The sequence below is a fragment of the Vanessa tameamea genome, chromosome 5 (assembly GCF_037043105.1).
Source record: "Vanessa tameamea isolate UH-Manoa-2023 chromosome 5, ilVanTame1 primary haplotype, whole genome shotgun sequence".
NCBI classification, from domain to species: domain Eukaryota; kingdom Metazoa; phylum Arthropoda; class Insecta; order Lepidoptera; family Nymphalidae; genus Vanessa; species Vanessa tameamea.
In genome coordinates, this window is record NC_087313.1 from 13,727,421 (window position 1) to 13,748,725 (window position 21,305).

The 21,305-nt window shown below is 32.3% G+C and overlaps 1 protein-coding gene across 1 annotated transcript in view; it reads right to left on the bottom strand.

The window, feature by feature from the left end:
* Positions 1-21,305, bottom strand: part of LOC113404472 (uncharacterized) — a 49,178-nt gene that overhangs the window by 3,736 nt on the left and 24,137 nt on the right. Inside the window, exons 2-9 of the mRNA XM_026645373.2 lie at positions 8,624-8,743; positions 3,339-3,472; positions 3,013-3,185; positions 2,239-2,414; positions 1,442-1,549; positions 922-1,082; positions 485-585; positions 218-349 (exon numbers count right to left, since the gene is read on the bottom strand). Of these exons, the coding sequence (XP_026501158.2) occupies positions 218-349; positions 485-585; positions 922-1,082; positions 1,442-1,549; positions 2,239-2,414; positions 3,013-3,185; positions 3,339-3,472; positions 8,624-8,743 (1,105 nt within the window). The remainder of the gene's footprint in view (positions 1-217; positions 350-484; positions 586-921; positions 1,083-1,441; positions 1,550-2,238; positions 2,415-3,012; positions 3,186-3,338; positions 3,473-8,623; positions 8,744-21,305) is intronic.

Sequence of the window (21,305 nt, forward strand, 5' to 3'; positions counted from 1 at the left end):
CTTGACTTCTGTAAGATCTTTTTTTAACTTTTGTAATTGTTTAACATTTTTATTATAATAAATAAATAATTAATTATCGGTCATGATTCCGATTGTTAGTGTCATTTTGGATTCCATATTTTTATGCCAAATCTGAATGAACATACATGAATAATTCCAATATTCTACAGCATATTAATATAATACATGAATACTAGAACACTAGATGTGATCAGACCTGGCGAATCTATATCCGATGAGTCCGAAGAACTGCAGCACGCCGGCGGTCAGCTTATGGCGGCCCTTCGTGAGGCGGTCCAGCTTGCCCTTCGCGTTCGTTCGGAAGTACAGGAACGATACCAGTATACCACTGTTGAGACAGGGATAAATCAGATAAGGTGAAATCGATCAATTTATATTATACAATTTATTTAATTTATAACCTCCGCTAAAGTTAAGTGAAGTACTAGTTCAGATATTAATAAATATAATAAATGTCTTTTACCCAAGGCAGAAGAATGTATCCACGCTGTAAACAGCGCTAATGATCAGTTGAAACCAGAAGCTCTTTTCCAAAATCGCTCTCAGAGCTGTGTTATCAGCGTACTGAAAATAATTTTTAAAAATATACCTAACGCTAAAGTTGATATATATATATAAAGTTTTGGGCATTTGATCTAGAGGATCGCTTGTGTAGCTGGAGATTAGTCTCAGGTATAGAGCCCGGACTTTAACATATTGTTTTCTTTTTTTTTTAAAGATATTCGCGCGAGCATTAAGTTGACAGCGTTATATTATTGTCCCTCAGGTATCGATCCCTTTCCTATATGATCAGAAGAGTGCAGAAGCGCTCTTCTGGCGGTAGATCGATGAATAGTCTGAGCGCTCGGTGATAAAAACGCCCAATAAGCTTCCAAAGTAATGAAATGTTTAAATTCTTACCTTAAAAACAACAATACACGTGTGTCCAAAGATAATCCAGACCATAGACAAGGAGCGCAAACCGTGAACTACAGGCACTGTATCTGATCCGACTGACTGGTCGAGGATTTGTAAGATATTAGCCTTCATCGAGAACGACAGCAGAAGTTCCGACCAGACGCCTGTTGTAACAGAAGCATAGTGTTATAAAATATATTTTTATTATTTGAAAATGAATTTCCTGGAATATGTTAATGAAACAATTAATTTGTATTCTCCTTAAAAAGCTTTTGTAACCAAGTTCACTAGTAGAATATTTGTAGCGTGAGAAAAACTTCGAATTGCATCAATTGTTTTAATTCGTGTTCAACTTCACATCATCACAGATACGAATGGATTGTAAATATTTAAATCTGATGCGAACCACAAATCAGTTCATTGCTATATATAATATGTAGGCAAAATTGTCGAAAAGAAAAACCTGCTAAATTTATTAGTCAATCAAATAGTAAAGTATCGTCAAATAGTGACCGTCACTCACTTAGCTTCAGTTCTTCTTCAGTTGTGGACGATGTCTCGGCGGTCAGTCTCTCCTCGGAATTATTGCTATTTATTGCAATGTTGTTATTGACGCTGTACATTGATTTTCCTGGAGAATCAGAGTAAGTTTATTTTCCTAGAGAATCAGAGTAAGTTTATTTTCCTAGAGAATCAGAGTAAGTTTATTTTTATGTATAATGTCAGTAACGAAGAGCAATTACTGATTTTCTTGGCGATTTTTCTAAGTATGGGTAACATTGTTAGTTTTGATATAACGTCAGTGCTATATAGGAACTCAGACGTTATGTCTTTCCTCAGGGACTCGGGTTCAGTGGTTTTTCAAACGTGAATACAAACATTAATTGTTGCTAACAGGCAAGAGAACAACAAGCAGGAGCCGAGATGGCCCAGTGGTTAGAACGCGTGCATCTTAACCGATGATTTCGGGCTCAAACCCAGGCAGGCACCACTGCATTTTCATGTGCTTAATTTGTGTTTATAATTCATCTCGTGCTCGGCGGTGAAGGAAAACATCGTGAGGAAACCTGCATGTGTCTAATTTCAACGATATTCCACGCATTGGATCAGCGTGGTGGAATATGCTCCAAACCTTCTCCTCAAAGGGAGAGGAGGCCTTAGCCCAGCAGTAGGAAATTTACAGTCTGCTAATGTAACAAGCATTTGGCGATTGAATAACTATTCAGTATCACCCCAGATAAGCTTGCAAAAAGCCCTTTCAAGTATTTTTGCAATCGATTTTTTTAAATTGATTAATTAATTAAATTAACGGATGTATACCTTTTGCAACAGTGATAGAGTCGAGTCCGTTTAAGCCCAGCCTTAAGTCAGAGGCACCATTTTCAGCGGATACCATGTTCACAGCACGACATCGGCGCGCACGCACTTCCCGAGCGATTTTCATGTCGTAAGCCGTCCCTGCTATGAGAAGTAGACCCACTAAGCATGATACACCCCTGCGGAATATCAAAATTATAGTTATTAGATGTTTCAAATTAAAAGATTGATTAAAAAATTTACTTCCGTATTAAATTTGTTATATTTATAGCGCCGTGTTTATTGTCGAACACAAAAAAAACAAAAACGTGTTTATTCAATTAATCAACTAAGTAAGTAACAAGAAATGTTTATATTTTCTGTATAGGAAAAACAGTAGTGCATTTAAGTATTTTTTTTTATTGATCGATTCTGGAAAATAATTTGCGTCGGAGCGTATTATTAAACCTTCATAGGTAAACGTCTAAATAAGGTACAATTAAACACAAAAAGCGGCCGCAACTACGTCCTACGCTAGTAGCCATACCGTTCACTGCAAGCCGTTTTATTGTTTGACCCAGATAATTTCTAATGACGTAACGTGATGTGGAGTGTTCAAGGAGCCTTGGCCCCAGCTGCATTATCCGCTGGTCATTATAAATCAGACCTTTCGCTTTTTTGTTTTGAAACTGCTATTATGTCTGATGTAGCGATCTTTTATCTTTAAGAGTTAATTCACATTAGACATTGTGTTTATTTAATTGTTTGTAACTTAAATGTAACGATTATTATACTTACAAAAGTATTTGGAAGGTAGGGTCCTCAATGTAGGAGTAGCCGCCGTGCTGTGGTGAGCGTACCGTGACCACCTTGTGATTTAGAAGCGGAGCATGCACAGCATTCACTAAATCTCCTACTTGTTCGCGAGAGCATGCTCGTGGTAGACATAGACCAAGATGAAGGGTACGTCGCTGTTAAAAAAAATAACAAAACGATATAATATGATCTGATAATGCGGTCTTTTTTAAAGGAGATGCTCCAATTATCCAGTATCATTTTTGCCACAAAGTTTTTTAATTATGACTAGTATATATATCATAAATTATTTAAAAAGGTTAACTTACAGTTTTGACAATATCAGTCAAGTTGGTAGAAACAGACATGCGGACGTTGTAGAAAGCGGTTTCGAAGGGCGGTCCAAATCCTGTCACGGACACATCCTGACGCCACTCGCTGAAGATTTGTGAATCTACGCTGCCTGAAATGGTATACCAATATTAACGGCTGGACCATAGTGAAACTGTAAGACGGTATTCATTGGAAATAATTGAATGGTTTTAGTACGAGCTTTAGCTAACTATATTAAATAATTGATATCATATATATATGTATATATATATAGCTTTGTAACTAAGTATATAATGTAACTTAAAGTATATTAAGTAAGTAATCTACCAACACTTCATTTGTACGAAGTACGTAGCCAGTAGTGGTTCTATTAATATAAATTATTTAGCTGTTTATCTTTGTAAACGTCTCCTGGTTTGGATGTGAAGGAAAACATCGTGAGGAAACCTATGTGTTTTTTACGATTTCGCATATCTGGCGTGAAGCGGCGTGGTGGTAAAATTACTTATTCCCCCCCTTTATGAATTATGCAGAACTTACATATTAATACGGGCTGAAATTATTTTATTTTAAAGTTAACAACAGTATTCACGCTCGCGATTACGTAAGGACATATAATATTTAAAAATAATCTTAAGAAACACGCGAAAGAATTTTATTGACACTTGGAGGACACACTAAGTACGTAGACGACCAATTAAATTATTGTCATCGGTCATTGGATCAATTTTCAAGTTCATCAGACGTCTTGTATGCGGTGAAAATTAAGTTAAAAGATTCCGTTAGATCGATACATACAGGTCAAACAAATAAAAGCGTGTTCAAATGATTGGTATCGTTGAGATGATTTTTTTTATTCTTGCAAGCACTTTTGAATCATCTTATAGTATTAAATTATATGTAAAGATTTACATCGTATTTTTCGAATGAATAAACGATTGTAGGATCTCCCGATAATAACTGGCATGAAAACCACTAAAGATTTATAAAATAATTATATATTTTCTGTTTGCGGATGGCACACCGAGCATATGAGCCACCTGATGGTAAGGGGCCTTAATCGCCTTTTAGAAATACGCGTTGTAAGTAATATTTACCATTGCTTACAAAGCCATTGCGCCGTCAATCTTGGGACCTAAGATGTCATGTCCCCTGTGTCTAGTTACATTGGCTCACTCACCCTTCAAACTGGAACACAAGTATACTAAATATTGCTGATTGGCGGTAGAATATCCGATCAGGGGATATTACAAAGCCCTAGTAAAAATACAAGTATTATTTGTCTCGTATGAAAATCAACGAATACCAATTCCCATGCTTTTTTATCATCTACGAGTACCAAAATAGTCTTTTATAAGGTAATATTAATCATTGTTTTTTAAAGTGGCATTTTTATTGATGGGCAACGTTGAATTATTTGTTTATGTATAAGTCGTACCAATGAAGGCTAATTTAATTTATTGCTTGTGAAATATTTTATTAGTCATGTTGTATAGGAGTGTTCTTTTTAAAAACAATGGGCGTAACGGTGGTGACTAAATCACTTCAGCATTTATACACGGAATGTCCAAAATGAAGTACATTTTTTAATTTATCTAAACATATAGTTTATTTAGTGTTTAATGAATTCGTTTTTTTTTAAGTGCGTCGATCACGTGATATCTACTGATGAGTTTGAGACATGATCAATCGACGCGCAAATCGCAAATAGCAGATGGTTTTATGATAATCGATTTTTGATTTTTCCCTCTTTTTTATGTTTAACTACCGGCGAAGTGGTCTTGTAAAAGTTGGTATAGTTTTGAATTCCAGTTATGTTGCGTGTTGTATAACTATTGTAAAATGTGATGTCACTTCGAATTAAATTTACATAAACCGATATAAGTCGTCTGTAAGAATAAAATTATACGAAAAATAGGCCGAATTAATAAAAAAATAAAATAAAAAAGTGAACATACGAGTTATAAACCAACATTCCTCCATAAAACTAAAAATACTTCTTATATAATAATGCCGTTTGTTGCTTTGGGTTTTTTTTGCGGAGCAGTACGTATGAATGATGATGATTTGATGTTTGAATTTGAAACAGTCTCAAGAAAGGAGGCTTTACTTTTCAAAAGAGCATTTATAATTAGTCTATGTCAGAACATTTTGCAGGTCGTTGACACCACTCAAGTAAGGCATTGACAGTCGGGCGACCCCAGCATTTATATTTAAAAGGTAGGTACTTATCAAGTAACTCTTTCCGTACACAAAAACCTTAAGAAAACTTGTAATATATGCCTTATAATGTTCTTATATACAATTAATTTACCATACCATTTCATTTAATTAGATTATTCCGTCTCATATCAGGGAAATATGTTAATGGCCGAAGCCGTCGCGAAAAAGCTGAGCGAACAACGATACGAGGATTCGTCTCTTATTCCAAATAATGTCTTTGGCCCATTTGCAATTGAAGTAATATTAAAAAAAAACAATTATTAAAAATATAGGACCTTCATATTTTGCTCAAAGGATCGGAATTGCGATTCAATGGGGAAATGATGCTAGAATTCTTGCCACATTCCACGCGGCCATTATTTGTACAGTAGCTTTTTTAATTTTTATTTGTATATGATTAAGACCTAAATGTAAATCTTATCCAAATAAAATTCCGATCGAATAATCGATTGATTTTGCCTACTTGAATAAACTATATCGAGATTTCTATTATGTCAATTGAGTATTTTCGCATGAAGGTTTAATTTATTTTCTTAATAAGTCAAAATTTTTTGATGAATTTTGACAAGATAAATGTCGAAATCAGATCAAAAATCAATAATTCACTAAACTTACTTAAGAATGTGCTTAGTTTACAATTCATCTCGTGTAAGGCGGTGAAGGATTATACACGTGTCGATTTAAATTCTGCCATATATGTAACTTGCATGTAACCAGCATTGGAGTAGCGTAGTGTAAACCGAGCCTTATCATCAATTTAAACTCTTCTTTTGATGATAAGGCTTGGTTTACACTATGAATGTCAAAATCATAATTGTTATGTATAACTGTTACCTATTAAAATAACATTGAAAATATACGTGACATTAGAATTTGTAACTAGCACCGAATTATACTTTGAGATTATTAAAATAGACTGTCCTTAACCTTCTGATTAAATATATATTATAACTGCAACATATGTTCAACAAGAGTTTTATCGAAATTATCATTCTTCAAGGTCAAATAATCAAGTTTATTAAAGATATTATTTATTACATCTAGTAGAGGACCTTAGACTCCAGTGCAGTGCCATGTCGGCAAACGGCACTACACTCTCCAAAGTCGACATGTTCCCTCTTCGCCGCAACTCTACCCCCTTTTGGCGCGAAAGCTATTTCAGTAATTGTTATCTATTTTATTAATAAGAAAAATATAAGTAGTTTATTGTTTTTGTAACGAAGTTCTTTTACGCAGGTCACATACAGTCCAGTGAACTGGAAGGAATCGTCACGTAAGGAAAAAGCGTCATGCCTTATGCTTTTGCTTTTTTTCTTCAATTATTAAATATATCAATAATCATCAATTGCGATGTAACACATCTACTGGCCTGCTACTGGTATTCGTGATTGTAACGTTTTTTTTTAATAGCAGACACTGGCCATTAAAAATGCATCTATAACCTAATTCTATTTCATTTAGTTTTATTCGTAGTGCAATATCCATTACACGATTGGTTAAGAAAATAAACGTGCTATTGATGGCGTGCATCAATCCTTGAGAAGTGACGGGCGAACAATAATGTTTAAATAATGGCATTAAGGCATAGATACATACAAAAAATAATTGTTTAATACTAATTGACATCAATTAGTATAATTAAGTTGTATAAAATGTACGTGACATTCATTGTTTAAAAATTAACAATAAACGCCAATGTTTTATTTTTAACTACGCGTTATCCAAGTTTATCGGTGTAAGGGATTAATAAGATGGCTAGTAACGTAATTGTAATTGTAATTGTTCAATATTGACTATTTAAGACTAAGATATTCTTTTTTTAAAGTTATACTTCAATAAAAAATAGGTTCTATATTCGATGAATATTTTTTAATTTCTATGAAAGTATTTTTTTGTGGTTAAAGTAAATGTACTTTACATTTACCTTAATACCGTCATTTATATTGTTTATCAAAATCGGTACTCAATAAAGTATATTGAAAAAAAGAGTTGAAATTATACGTGTATAGTATAGAGTTCAATGACCTAATCACGGATTTGTCGTGAATATAGACAATAAACGAATTCAACAGTTCTTTCTAATCAAACGCGCTATAATTTAGTATTCAAAGGTGCTCGTAGCAGTACCATAAAAAAATGATCATAATAATAAGTTTCAGAGTTGGATTAAGCTTTTATTTTTCTATTTAGGTGCCGTAATTTTTTTTTATATTTTTGTTTTCTATGCGCAGGGTACTTTAAAATGTAAGTTTTATATATTTTAATATAATATTAGACAAATTTTCATATATTGATAACATTTTGCAAATGAAAAATGTACTTTCAGACAATAATTCATTGACCTTACTTAAGAATGAGCAAAACATATTAATTGAATAAATTAACCCTTGAAACAATATTAACATTAATTTCCTGAAATTCCACATATTTAATGAATCAAAATTTATTGTAGCGGTTTACGTAATATATACGCGACGTAAACAATTATTTTACGAATTTTCAATTGAATTCGGTTGTACAAAAACGTATTTAATTTTTTAAAACTTTTAATTTCTTATCTTTAAGAAATATCAAAAACAAACTGCGATTAAATTATTCAACTCATATGTTTATATTTTAAGTTGCTGAGCTGAAAATGCTATTTTGTATACGAAATTCTAATTCAATCACAGTGGACTTTCGGTAATCCGTCCCCTGGCTCATCCGGCACCCCCTGTAATCCGACATGTCTGTGTTCTTTTGACAATCTTCGCTTATGTAGATAATGCACGACTGACTAGGTTACAACCTTTGCGTTTGACTACACGTGCCAGCTGTCACTTCTTTATACTTTAGAGTATAACATATATAATCTTATCATTGGGTTTGTAATTTGTCGGATTACAGTGTACTCTTTTGTAAAAAAATCCGTACTATTGGGGGTCTTACTCTTAGGCAGTAGGGTACTCTATAATCCGACAATGTCGATAGTCCGACACTGCCCTGCAAAAAGTTTTCCGGATTACCGGGGGTCCACTGTATTCACTTTATTTTCAAGTAATTGCTAATATATACTCACGGTTGTGATTTTTGGAAGGGGTGTGCTGATCGTTGAGGATGCTGCACAGTTCCGCGGAGCCGGTCCAGTAGTTATTACCCCAGTAGAACATAGACGTGTAGCGTCCGCTCGCGTCTTCCACTGAAACAGAAGAAATAATTTACATATAAAACGAGAAAATAAAAACCTTATTTAATTTTACGTTTTAAACTCAGATTTTAGGTTAAAATATCTTTACGTATATTATACTAATTCGGATTAAGAAAGTTAGGAGGGTTACATTCTCGCTGATCAAAAAGCGCGTGAAGCCATAATTGCTGTGTCTTATCTCTCCTGCGAGATTGACGGAATCCAGCCTTAACAGCATATGCACTAAGTTCTACACAGTTAGCTTATTATATTAGCGGTTTCAAACGATCGTACAAAATAATATTACTAAATAGTCAAATTATGCTTCATGTTGTTACATATATTATATGAGAAATATAAGTTTGAATTTTGTGTCTTAGGTATAAAAAACGATACAATTATCACTCTAACAATAATGTGTAATCTCTACATTGCATAAAATAAAGTTGCTCGCGCCGTCTGTAGATCTTTTAAACTACTAAGGAAGGTTTATATGTATAAGACATGCATATTACAGTAGTTTTTGACTTGTTTAAATAAAAACTACAGTAAATACTTTTGGAAGTGTCCTTAAAAACTTGTACAAAGGTCATTGAACGATCAATTTGATCGATTACTGTATTTTATTCATTCATATAATTTGGGATACGACATTCTACACCCTTGAACTCAAAGGTCAATAACCTACAGGAAGACCTTCCTTCCGTCATACATAAGGAAGTATCTCAGCTTTCTGATGGCTTGAAAATTACTTCCACGCGTAATGGCTGTCATCAATTGTAAGCTATTTTATTATAAATCACCTTCGTCGTTTGGAAAACAGACTTTAGTTGTGTTTATTTAAGACTCAAATTCGTCTTGTCAAGCAGCTGTCAATGTTGTAGAGAAAAGATTATCACGGTGATTTGTAAATTTTAATAACGCTCTCGTCTTTAAAATGATTATTTATAAATTGCAACCTTTTGAAAATAATTCGTCTTGTCGATTACACTTTGGGTTGTCAGTTATCGATAATGAATCGTTTTTTTATGCATTTTATGTTTAATCTGTGGTTCCACGAATTAAAAATCGGAAGCTTTTGTCTACATATGTTGGTGATATTAATATACCTTGCAATAAATTATTGATACGCTGTTGAATATTGTATATAACAAAGGGTTGCTAACTTTGCAAGCTCGGATATTAACTCCTATTAAATTACTCACCACAGCGTTTAAATTAAAATACGTCGTTCCCAAATGAACCCAATTTCATTCATCGCCATCTTGACTAACATATGGTTTTTATGCTTGATTTGGAAAAACTTTGGAATCGGTCACATCCATATTTCACGTGATTTACCGATATCATTAGTAACAGGGGCGTCGAAATAATCGCGAGTATTAGGATTTAAATTTTTAAAATTAATTGGATATATTTTTCTAGTAAAATTTAAAATACAGTAACTAATTAGTTTAATTGTTAAATTAAAAATAACGATTGAATAAGGTTATATTTGGAAAGCAGTTCGATCCAAGTTGCTGATTCAAGGGAAGGTCGCAAGGTTTCTGAATTGAGAGCCGTAAGAGGGTCATGTTCAAGAGATTTCTGACTCCACAAAATCTTGACTGCGTCACGGAATGAAAAGATTTAATGTCGTCAGTGCATAAACGTAATATTACTTGGCAGTTTCATTATAAGTAAATTAGACGGTGGTGCTTTTTTATTGAAAGTATTTTCTATTACTCACATTGTTGTTACTTGAAAAAAGACGATGAAGTACATCAATGTCTATCGCGTTCAACATACATGTGAGGCAGAAGCAGTGTTCTGGCGATCGCCCTTCCCTCCAAATCAATAATCCGTTGGTCCAAGACTTGACCATCATTGGCGAGGTGGCGAATGAAGTCATTGTTTTTTTTAGGCATGACAAGACAGGCAAACATATATGTTTAATTTAAAAATCGGAAAAAAATTGGCTGTGCAATAATCATTGGCGAAAAGTTTTTTTGCATTGTTTGACTGGAAAATGTACTAAATCAAAAAAAATCGCAGTTTTACCCGCTTTAAATCTAGACTTTTGAGGCGACAGGTGTGTACTTCTTGTAAGTATGTTTGTGTTATTTATTTTCAGCTTTGTGTTCGTAGTCATAAGCATAATTATTTTTTATTTATTACTATTAGATGTGTCAGAAAATATTATTTACATATGTAAGGTTGAATTAACACGTAGGTATATCAATTTCATTGAAATTTTAATATTCAAACCTACATCCTTATTATACTAACATATTTATATTATGAATGCCTCTTTAGTATAGTGGCTAGGTTATAAAGGCGCCGATCTTGGGTTCAAACCCCAGGACGGGTCAATTAAAGTTATTGGGGTTTTTCAGCCGAAATGTTCTCAATAGTATCCCGGAGTCTTGGGAAGCACATTAGCCGTTGTTATCTTTCTGGTCCCATCGGATTATGAGAGTGACGGAATAGAGAAGTGCATCTGGGTTTGCGCACAAACTTCTGCACTATAATACGTCCTGTGGCTCGTCTCCCTTAGCCACTGCGACCGAAGTCGGTCAGGACGACATCATGATTATCTTCGCGTATGAATGTACTTATTATATTAAGTATAAATTATATACGTATGTTCGAAAATGTAATGAATAGTTTAAATCGTTTTTGTTTCTTCTAATATTTTCTTCACTTCTTTTTATGAAATAAAAATATAATTTCGTGTGTAAATGTAACTAAAATATATATATATATATTTTAAATCGTTGTTGTGTCTAGTTTATTCATTTATTTATGGGTATTAAATACACGTGTGGCAAAATTTTATGCGACAGACACCGGTTTTCTCAGTATTTTCCTTCATCGCCGAGCACGACGTTGATTATCATAACCATAAATTCGGAAGCTCAGTTGAGACTGGGTGCTTGGGTTTGATCTCGCAATCGTTTGTTAAGATTCACGTGTTTAAATCCCGGCACCTATTGTTATTAATCAGTTTACAATTCTTAACATTTACGAGCCCTTGCCGAGATACACATTCATTCATAGCGTTTTAATATCCAATCGGAACACATTAATGATGTCTCGTCGCTAATTATTTATGGAAGTTGTGTTATCTTCCTGTTATTGAATAAGGAGTGCCGACCTTCGACTGAATATTAAGGTTTTTGTATTTATTACTAGCAATTTGAAGGTTTCCAAAACCAGTCTTACGACTTGGTCATACGGTTGATAATGTAATAAAGTTTAATCAGAGAATGAGAGAATAAAAATGACTTCGGTAGAATCGAGAAAATTCATATACTTAAACATTATTTTCCTTCTACGTTTATAATTTACATCACATCTATTTTTGTATGCTTTTTACCTATATAGCTTAATATTGTCATAGTGTTATGAATTTTATGATATATCATTTTAGGTACTGCGTATAGATGTAGCATTTATAATATGTCGATATGTTATTCATACCTATAAAGAAAAGATTAAATATAAAAGATGTTTTGAAGCTCTAATGTCGCCTTTGTAGCACATTGTTAAACAGTTTATTTTGTTAAAATTACATTTATCGCAAATATACAAACTCCTTTTGCGCAAGACCTTTAGGAAGAAAAATAAAATCATTCAAATATTTATTATTTATTTGGAGACCTCGATGTTCAATACAAGATCATACATTTCTCAATAATTACTGACATAACCTTAAAATGTATTGACTGATGAAATTAAAAAATAATATAGTTTAAATATTAGGTGTGTCGTGTTTTAAAACCATAGACAAATATACGCCTTGTACCACAGTCAAGGTGACTCGTTAAATTTTTTTACCGGTCAAATATTAGGCATATGTTGTAAAATCGATATATTGGCAGAACACGTTGAATTTTTTAAACATTTGAATTTAAGTAAGTGGTTACGACCGCCCAAAAATTAGCTATTTAAGAAATATTATACAAAATTCTTACATCATTAAGGCGCCACCAACCGTAGGTACTAAAATAAGTCCCATGCTCCATGATCAGGATTAGCAAAAGATATAAACTCTCATAAAATAATATTTATTTAAAAAAGTTTATTATAACAGAACATGCCGTGGTTGTGGACGTTGACATTACTTATTTGAATGTGTTAAAAAGGCAAGATTATAGGCACCTTCATATCATACCTGCTTATAATTCAACATTACTTTTTTTTATTTTGAAATATGTGTATAAATTCGTGAACTACATCTCAGTGACTCAAATCTATGAAAGACATTAAGAAAATAATAGTAATTTGTCTAAAACCTAGCATTCTAATTCTATTTTTACCCGGTTATTATCAGTTTTGTGTAAAAAAACTTTTTATTATCTGTTTAAATATTTAAATTTTAAAAACCAGGATTTGATTATGCTTACAGATCTGCTTTATTATAATAGGTTTTTTTTATTTAAGTAGTTGTATGGAAATATTAATTAAAACTGCAATGTCATAATGTCGAGAATGTTCGACGTAAAATGTTTTAAATTATGATTAAACCAAATCAAATCTAAATATACTGTCGCGTAGACTCTTACGAACACTATTTAGGCTTTTATTGCATAATATTGTTAAATAATTTATTTTGATAACCTGATATTTATAAACAATCTGAGTTTAATAAATTATCTGAGGAAGTAAGAATGACTGGAAATATTTTACAAGGCTTTTAAATAGTGATTTTGTAAATTTCACTACAGTTTGCCACGCAGATGAAGCTCTTTATTAATACTTATATAATAATATAATTATTTAAAGATGTAATAATATTGTAAATTAAAATTAAAAAAATTACCCCATTTTTTTTGTATGTAGTATAGGGAGCAGTCTCTCGTACTAAATAAACATATTTTTTTTCAAGTAAGCTAGATTAAAGTAAACTTGCACGCACTGACCGGTTACTAATCTGAAAATAAGTGGGTTTGTGAGTGTATTGCATCCTAATGATGTGATGTATTGCTATTCAACGTGTGCCAGTTGGGCAACTTGACGTCCTAGCTTCTTTCTCAACTGTTTCGACTAACACGGTTATGTCAATGCCTTCATTCTATATTAACATAAAAACTTATTGTTGTAATTAGAAAACTATTACTGATTCGTGCTTTTTCGTTTTGTAATACAATGAAGTAACGTTGTTATAGTCAGTTATTGTCTTTGGTAATAATTTAGTTACATATTTAATCATTTGTATTGTTTATGTAAATACTGTTTGATTGTAGCGATGTTAAATTGCGCGTTTCGTGTCGGTGTTTCTTGTAAATGTCGATTTAATGATATTATACCCATATCACATCACTAATAGCTTTTTAAATTATGAAACGTACAATGTACTACAAATTTGTAATTGCGTAAATGTTATACGTTGAAATTGAAAAGGTATCTTTGTATAATGATCTTTATAAATGTAAAGTAAAAATGCATTTTTATTTTGGCGGATGTTTTTATTGGGACTGTATACGTGCGTTCTGTGAATGTGTTGCGCACGCACATTCATTACTATTGTGACATTCACAAATCAGTTGTATGTTTGATATTCTATTACGTGAATGTTTTTGAAATCATAATTTTTTAAGCAATTCAAAGTGAATGAAGGCATGGGCGAGTTATTAAATTATGTAAATTAAAATTAAAACAGAACACCTTGTACCTATTTTATGTAATACGTTAAAAATACTCGGCAATTAAGTTCTGTGTCAAGTTTAAGGTAAATAAACATGTTTTTGAAAAAATAATCTTCAATTTCAGAATAAGTATCAAATGGTGATAATTATTTACATAAATCTTAAAGGTATTTATTAAAACTGGTAGATATTTCTTGAATATTTTATAATAAGATTTTCACTTCATTTCAAATTCTTAAGTATATTGAAATTATTCTTATCGTTTGTCAAAGTTCAAATTCGCAACAATAATCGCAGTACGCATCAATTTCTCTACACGTTATATGGAGTCTACGTGATACATACTAGCGATGGATTATCGCACTTATTACAATAGATATAAGAGCTACTGAGCGTCAAGTGTCCGTGTTCGGTATGGACAGTAATTGTTGACATATAAAGATGTAATATTTTAGTGTATGGTACGAGACACGAGAAACTTGTCTCTCAAAAGAATTCTAATATATTGTAATATTACTTCTATTTGCAAAATGAAACTGACGTAACGAGATTGAATAAAGTATAGAATATAATGTTGTAATGAACTTTATAGACCCAAAACAAATCACTTCTGTCTAGGGCTGAGTTCAAGACCTCTTAAAATCGAAAAAAAACTACGCTTGGTGTAGAGCTCAGTGCGGGGTCTGGGCTTATACCATTTATTCATCAATTATTCTACCGACTAACAATACATTCACTGTGTAATTTCAGGCACAAGAGATAACATCTTAGATTTCATGTTTCGCAGTGACAGTGTCTATTGGTGAAGGTGACCACTTATCATTACAAGAGTTGGCCACATGGGCACAGCTCCCGTAAAAATAAATAAATACATAATAGGCTTTACAATCAATGGTGAACGGTTGGTAGCAAGCCAGACTGGTTCTGGTACAATGAGCAGCGGCAGGCTGCCTCCAGTAAAAGTACGTTATGTAACTGAACTTGACCTACCGCTGGTTACTTGGGCCGCCAGTTGCGCAAACATGAACTTTCACTGACGCGTTATGTGGAGATCCGATTATGATGCGGACGGAAGAATTGTTGTATTATGGAAACAGGATGAATGATTAGAGTTGCGTTCTCTGAATACTCTTAATACGTTTTGTATCTTAAGCTGTATTTAATTTTTGTTGCCAATGCGAAAAACAATTGTTAAAATCTTTATTTAATACAAAAGCATTCAAGTTACGAGTACATCTTTAATAGCAAAAATATATTACCAGCTTGGATACAAATACCTCAGGCCTGAGAAGCACCGGCGAAAGACATTCTGTGGAATTTTTGTTTTTCATCAATTATTGATTGTTTAAATAACAAAAATGTAATTGAATACGTGCAAATTTTAGATAATGTTTAAACGACTTTAAAAAAAAGAAAGAGGTTATTAATCCACTTCTTTTTTTTTGTTTGTTACTCATTTATAAACCAATATGAAGAATTAACCCTGTGTGGTTAGCAGATTTAACTAGCTTATATTTGCTCCTGGTATTAACGGTATGTGCGTCTCTACATATTTAAGTAGAGAAAAATGAAAATCTCAAGAAGAGAAAAAAATTATAAATTTAAAACTGTACTGGCGTTACGATCATTGTTCCTTAGTTCCGTGGAATGAGATCAGAACAAACAATAGAAGGGACAGCTATGTAGGTCAATGCCAGGAGCAGTGACCGGTTTGAGACCAGTAAAAATTTAAAGCTACGCATTCCTCATCGCTCTTCGAATTTTATTGACAGGGAAATAAATTCAAGATTTTAACTTAACAATTTTTTTAAAGATTTTTTAAAAAAATAATTAAGTTAAAATCTTTAATTTATAAGAATACATGACTTTTGATAGTGTTAAGTTACACATAGATTTCTCTCTTTTTGTCATGACTGACTTGACATTATTACGAAGAAGACGCATAATTGTTTAACGAATTTCCAACGAACAATATTTATAGGTAATTTTATATTTTAAAATGATTCTTTGGTAGTTTTTTTTTATTAAATGAGCCAACAATACAACACAACTGCTATATAACATAAACATAAAAATTCTTGACAGGCCGTTAACGCATAAATTATAAGAAATATCGAATCCTTAATTTTTTTGTAGACCTATTCTATAAGATTATGATAATTATTTAATTTTAGTGTCAAAATATCACAGTTTTCGCCTGAAATACGAAGCAAGATTTTACATGAACTGCTTATGAAAGTGAAAGCTTAAGAAAACGATTCTATCAAGTATGGCAATAATCGCAACGCGCATTTTTGATAATTATCTCCTCGAATCAAAATGTTTTCCAAAAACCTTGGATTCCTCACATACGTAGAGCTACATGGATGACAGTGAAGAGGCTGCAGCTCTGTTCATAAAAAAGCGAAGTCAGCGAGATAAGGCGAGAAAACACCATCAAACTTTTTCCGTATTTTTCTTGTTTGTCAATCGGTTTTCTCGTTGGGTTTATTTGATGGTTACAACGAGCATTGGTGTTATCAACAAGAAAATAAAAGTAGAAAAAACAATAGATCAAATTTGCAAATTCATGTATATCTTCCTAAAATTTTCAATAACGATTGTAGTGAATATTGAAAAAAAATCCATTTATTACTAGAAAGCAAGAAGTCTTCAGCCATTACTTCCTGCAGTGGTGCTGTTATTTAATAGAGGTGATATTCCATCGGTGACTGCGGGTATCTATTAGCACTATTTCGCTTCTATTATGGCCTGATCGCTTTCTACAGGTTTCAGATTTTTATACTTTACAGTTCAATGACCATGTATGGAATACAATCACATTCGTTTATCATCAAAATATGAACTTTTAACTTTTTTTTTAATTATATAAAACGTCACAGAAGTGTCAATTCGCTAAAATCCGTGCCGTTAACCCATTTCCCACTTCCCATGTATCGGTATTGCTAGCCCAATACATCATTTTGGCATTTTCTTTGAATTTAAATAATAAAATAAATTACATTTATTTTATCAGTGCAGTGAAATAATTAGTACAATTGGATTTTATTATCTAATTCGTTTGCTATATTTGTCTAGAAGTCATTTCGCATCGTTTCAGATTAATTATTAGCTGTCATCCAATAAAGGGTTAGTATTTGTATGGAAATGTCGGAAATTTATTATGACAAATTTATTTTGCCTTATAATTGGCTCTTATTAAATAAAATAATTATTCCATAATTATTTCTTTGATTTAAATATGGATATAATTCCTATTTAATTTTGGTGGTGATGATGGCCACACTCCCGCACCTTTCAGAGTTTCAGGAACTTTCGATTTCGTTCTTTTTGCATTTTTACATCTTCGGTTTAACACCGAATTCAAACTTCAAATTGGATATACTGAATATATCGGTAAGTTACCTTAATAGTTGAGTTTCTTAATTTGTGATTGATTATTACTTCAGTGCTTTAACATCATATATCTTTTCAGAATATATTTATAATGGAGTTTTGAAGTTTGATAAAAACTTTATACAACATATTTCTACCGACCTTAAAAAATTGTAAGTCTTTAATTCATGTTTTTGCTTAAATGTGTTGGTTTGCAATTTAGAAAGTCGTAGTCATGTTTAATTTGTGATTTATAGTGATTTCTGACCCATTGGAATGATTCTCCGGAGTTGAAATCGTCATTTAAAGTAAGCAGGACTTTGAACCTCCAAAAGGTAAATTACTGCTTACATCCCTCGTTAAAGGTATTTATTTCTTGGTTATTTACTTGATTATTGAACCTGTATATTTCGTATTGCAGGAGGTTTTTTTTTACCCATCACATGGATTTGAAATATTAAGTGTGGACGGCTGCAGTTTCCTGGTTGAGTGTGTCCAGACAGCTGCTGGTGCAACTCCAAGGATGGCATGCCTGTTCCCTTAGATATAATCAATATCCACGTGTAGCTGGAAATTTGGTGATGTACCCACTTTAATTTTTTATACAAACTTAGTTACACCGGCCTGGCGAACGGTGTACTAAATAATTAAATATACAATCTTTAAATCGTCAGAGGCGCCTAAATTTTAATATTTAATTAGATAAATTATAATGCATAGAATTTTCAAACATTCCTTTTATCCCAAGTGACCCACGCTGAGTCTAGCTGGCATATTTTTTAATTATCTGTAACTAAATGAAGTAACTAAACTTATTGTAAGATTTATAAATTTTGGTTTCTACAATTAAATAGTTATATAACAAAACTGTTTTCTTCAAATCCATAGCCACAGTAAAAAGGTAACAAACTAAAAACATTAGTTGAGACTTTTAATTGTTTCGTAATTACGACATAAGAATTCGTATCGACTATACTATCGACAAATTTGTAGTGTTTTCTTTTAAATAAATTTACATAATCTGTGCAACTATTTAAATCGTATATATTTTAAGAATAATCTGTGTAAAACTCGCTAAAAAAAAAGTATTATATGTATTTATATTAGGTATAAGAGATAGAAATGTGGAAACTGGCGTTTAAAAATTACAAATGATATTTCTCTAGACATGACTTGAATTCATATATAAGAATCTTAACGTAACTAATTCTGAAATAGGCATTGTCTATGGCCAGCGGAGCATAATGACGCAGAAGGCGTCACGCTCCAACTCGTTTTTAACGAGTAAACGTTACAATAAAATAACCTCTCATTTCTTCTGATTATTACAATTATATCGGAAAATTGTTTTTATTTACGACTTCAATCGCGCGGTATTCCGTTACGTTACGCTGTTTTGGATATGCAGTCTTCTATTTCAAACTCATTAAATTGTATAATAGAATTAAAAAAAACTTTCCGTGGTTTCATTCATCCAATTCGGGCAGGCAAGGGTTTATGACCAAACAGCCGATTTAGGTTTTTAATATAATAAATTGCTAAATAGTTTGTTAAATGACGATTCAGAAGTGCTTGTAAAAGCCTACTCGAATAAAGTATATTTTGATTTGATCTGATTTGATTTGAGTTGCCTCTGTTCCCCTAAGGCCTATACGATATGATATGTAAATTATTAGTATTTATCTATGATAAGAAAAAAACATTCGTTCTATCAAATAGAAAAAATCGTACACATTCACAAAGTACCTTTTTTAAATATTTACAATGTTATTTAAAATAATTTGGTTTTGAACACTATTAAAACAAAATGCTTAGTATTTATCAATCAAATGTAAAACAAAAGCGCATTCAGTAATTTTAGGCAGTTAAAACCGTAACCGTTAATACAGATTTTTAGGCATTCCTATAGATTCAAAGCGCCCTTGGAATTCGGGAAGTCGGTTTATTTACGGCGTAGTGTAGTGTAGTGTAGCATATATGCAACAATATCCGAAATATTAATATTTTGAAAAATTCACATATAATTTTGGAAGTAACAGGTTATTCTTTATGCACGTTATTATTTAATATTATTGATATAAACTATGCAATTAATAATGAAAACGACATTTATTGGATTTTTTCTATTAGTTATGACTATTGATAGATATTAAAAAAAAAATTGTAAGACCTGTTTGTTTGTAGATAAAAGCGAAACTATAGTTACTTTACAATTCATTGAAATGTGTTTGTAGTCTAATTAATAAAAAAAAGCATCGTCATGAATTACGGATATTACGTATTAAGTTAAACATTTTATTCGATACAATTGTACATGTAAATTAATTAAAGCCTTAATTTCAACCGCAATGTTTATTATTTGTAATATAAAAATTTCCAGATTTAATTCAAGGTAAACTAGCGGAACTAAAAGAAGAAATATTTTTTATATTCACTTGAAAGACCTTGTGCAAACCGTCTACCAGTTCTGTTGCAATTTTTGTTCCGGTAGAAAGGGTTAGTGACCCAGTGTAAATTACCGGTGTAAATGATACCAAGACAGGCTCTAAAGCACATTGGAATGTTATTATGTCCTTCACAATTGCAACTTATTCAAGTCACGAGGTAACAAAAAGGTTTTATTGATTAATTTTTTTTACGATATCAGTTCGATGAAACCGTGACGTGTGACGTAAATATGTGTTAACGTATCCCTTACATTATGTAATTAGCGATGCTGTACTAATTGAGCGCGCTGGGTATTACCTGCGTTTATGATATCGGTGCTATTAATAAATAAAAGAACTTTGGTATTTTTTTGTTATATATAGGAGAAGGTGGTAATATGGCCCCTGCGGGTATATTGGCTCCCTTGTGTTTTTATGATTTAGAAACGCGCAATATAGTATAATTTACGTGCAACTCGGGGCTCTTGTGACAGCTAACAAATAGTAACCAACAAATCTGTGAGATGGCGTAATGCTCATTTGTTATTTGGAGTCATTCGAAACATGCAACGGCAAACATTTATGATTGCGCTGCATTTTATTAATTTTTTTTCGGAAAAACTAAGTTTTACGTTAGGTGATTTGGACATTGTGTTTGTGAAACGTTTCTCTACTGGATTTTGGCGGTAATTATGCAAAACCATTTTACAATTATATGTATTTTAGTTTGTTTATATAGTCATTAATACTTGTAATTTGGCCCTCACATTGTTCCTATTATGGTCCCGGGGGCCATATAACATGTATGACCTATATACAATTTCTGCATCAATTATTTTTAATCCAATTTCAGATGCCACGACGCAGTCTACTACTTCCATCTTCGAAGAAGAGGAAAACATGGGATCCTGATCAAATTAAAATAGCAGTTCACACTGTAAGAACAAAGGTGCATGGGCTACAAAAAAGCTGTAAAAATGTTTTCTGTGCTAAAGTCAACGTTGAAACGTTTAGTGAAAGACTGAAGAGTCTTTAGAGTCACTTGTGCATAAACCCATTGTTAGAAAGCCCGTACTTCCACCTGTCCTGAAAAAAAAGTTAGTAAAGTATATTTTGTTTATGGAAGCTAGATACTTCGGACTT